The sequence below is a fragment of the Lygodium microphyllum genome, chromosome 13 (genome assembly GCF_053477565.2).
Source record: "Lygodium microphyllum isolate KBCC chromosome 13, Lygodium_microphyllum_v1.1.10, whole genome shotgun sequence".
Classification (NCBI taxonomy): Eukaryota; Viridiplantae; Streptophyta; class Polypodiopsida; order Schizaeales; family Lygodiaceae; genus Lygodium; species Lygodium microphyllum.
This window is the reverse complement of record NC_141147.1, coordinates 40,543,455-40,545,548: the sequence shown is the minus strand read 5'-3', so window position 1 is coordinate 40,545,548 and position 2,094 is coordinate 40,543,455. Positions and strand designations below refer to the sequence as shown.

Below are 2,094 nucleotides of genomic sequence, written 5' to 3'. Positions count from 1 at the left end.
TAATGGAGCTTTAACCTCAACCTAGCATTGCAATTTTATTTTTGGTGATAGCATTATAATTTTTGTAATGCTTAAATAATTACTCATATGTTGTACTAAGTTTTAAATATTCTAACATCACATCATGTCGGTATTAGATTTTTCTAAATTAATGGACACGAAAAACCAACAAGATGGCTTATATAAATGTCATAGTTCTTTTTTTTTCTCTCAAATACTATTCTATTAGCTAGAAATACAAATTTTAGAATACATTTTTATCGAAGGTCAAAATCTTGAAAAAGCCCTTCCACAAGAAAGACACTTGTTCACTAGCCCTTCAATGGAAAAAGCTTAGGGGACTTGCAAGGAAAGACACTTGTTCACTAGCCCTTCAATGGAGAAAACTTAGGGGACTTGCAAAAATAAACGCAGGTTGAAAGGCCTTCTAATCTCTTCAAATGAGAAAGGGGAGCTACACTTATAAGGCCTCCTCGGGGAGTTGAAAAGACAAGCCACCAGTATTAAGCCACGAGGCCTTGAAAATGGAAAGCTGGGCAACCACGCCAAACAAATGGGGAACCTTGCACGCAGGCAGGCAGAGAGAGAGAGAGAGAGAGAGAGAGACGCCTGAACGATAGATAGTCGGTGGGTATTATCGTCATCAGTGGCTGGCAGTGGCCGGCACGAAACGGCTACGGAAGGAACGGGCGAAGTCGAGAAGCTTGAGCTCGTCGGGGATGCAGGCGGCAAGGCTTGGCGAGGCGCGAAAGGCGGCAACCCAGGCGTGCACGCGAGGGAAGCGCTCCGCCTCCAGCCTGAACCCGAACATCTCCTCCAGGAAGGGCAGCCACGCCACCAGCGGCGCCAGTACCACGTCCACCATCCCCACGCAGGCCCCCCCGGCCCCGAAGAACGGGAACGGCTCCTGGGCATACGCCCCTTCCAGGGTGGCCAGGTGCGCCCGCGCATCCTCCATGCTGGCCTGCTGCTCCTCCCCTTGGCTTTTCAAGATTTTGAAGAAGGCGGCGAAGACCTGCATGCAGTAATTCATACCAAAATATACTCAATTTCTGCATACTGACGGACTAGAGCACTGCATAAAATGATACTCATGGATTTTCAATGATCGCATACAAATATCAATAAGAAGATTCATAATAACTATGGGCGCTTATATATAACCTTCTTGTCGCAGAAGTCCGCCCAGAAGCGCGCCTGGGTTCTCTTGTAAGGCTCGTCGTGCGGGGGAAGAAGCGGCTGGCCCCCGCTGGGGAAAGCCTCGTCGATGTATTCGGCTATTATGACGGACTCGCACACGGGCCTGCCCCTGTGCAGCAGCACCGGCACCTGCCCGTACACCGGGTTGGACTCCAGCAGCAGGGCGCTCTTGCCGGTGGCGCCCAGCAGGTCCTCCGGTAGCTCCTCGTAGGCCACTCCCTTGGCAGCCAGCGCCACCTTCACCCTCATCACAAACGGGCTCGGCCAAAAGCTCAGCAGCTGCACCTCCGCCTCACTAGCTCTAGCACGACTGCCCATTATATTATATTAGTCTCTATTCTTCCCTTCTCTATTTGCAGCAATTGAATGAGAGCCTATACCGTCTACGTTATCACTGCCCGAGGTTGAAGTTCTTTGTGTCTATATGTGAATATATACGTGCATTCCACATCACTTGGCTTCAGCCTTCGTCACCTCCTACATCATCAATCGGGACCTTCCTCCCTACGACCTCGTCACCTCGGAAAACTTCAGGTTACCTAAGAGTCAGTTCTCATGAACATTTACGCTGGTTTCTCTTTTTAACGTAGTGGGGCTGCAACAAGTGTGCGTGTGTCCCCATGGACATGTGCCCCGGCTTATCTCTATAACATAGTTGGGCAAGTGTGGGTATCAACAACTTAGTTCTATGGCACATGAAGGCTAGGCATTATGAATTTGATGTAGGACATGCGTGTGAGACCCTATTCCCAATTAGAGGCTAGTGGAATACATATTCTATTGTGGAGGTGTCTCAAAAAGTCAGAAAGGATGGGAGGGGATTTGTTAAGATTGTCCATACGATCTAGCAAGTGTGTAGAGCCTCTTAAGGGGGTGTTCTCGTACCTACTCCAA

The 2,094-nt window shown here is 49.0% G+C and overlaps 1 protein-coding gene across 1 annotated transcript; it reads right to left on the bottom strand.

Annotated features, from left to right (window-relative positions):
• Positions 1-643: 643 nt before the first annotated feature.
• LOC148026542 (glutathione S-transferase U19-like) lies at positions 644-1,518 on the bottom strand. The gene is made up of 2 exons (XM_087690475.1): positions 1,165-1,518; positions 644-1,015 (listed from the first exon to the last, which is right to left on the bottom strand). The coding sequence occupies exons 1-2, from the start codon at positions 1,516-1,518 to the stop codon at positions 644-646; spliced, it is 726 nt and encodes a 241-aa protein (XP_087546601.1).
• Between the last annotated feature and the right edge of the window lie 576 nt (positions 1,519-2,094).

Excerpts from the sequence above, each read along its gene's own strand:
- LOC148026542 (XM_087690475.1), bottom strand. The coding sequence starts at position 1,518 with ATGGGCAGTCGTGCTAGAGCTAGTGAGGCGGAGGTGCAGCTGCTGAGC. Across the intron at positions 1,016-1,164 it reads CGGACTTCTGCGACAAGAAG|GTCTTCGCCGCCTTCTTCAA; the intron begins GTTATATATAAG and ends TACTGCATGCAG.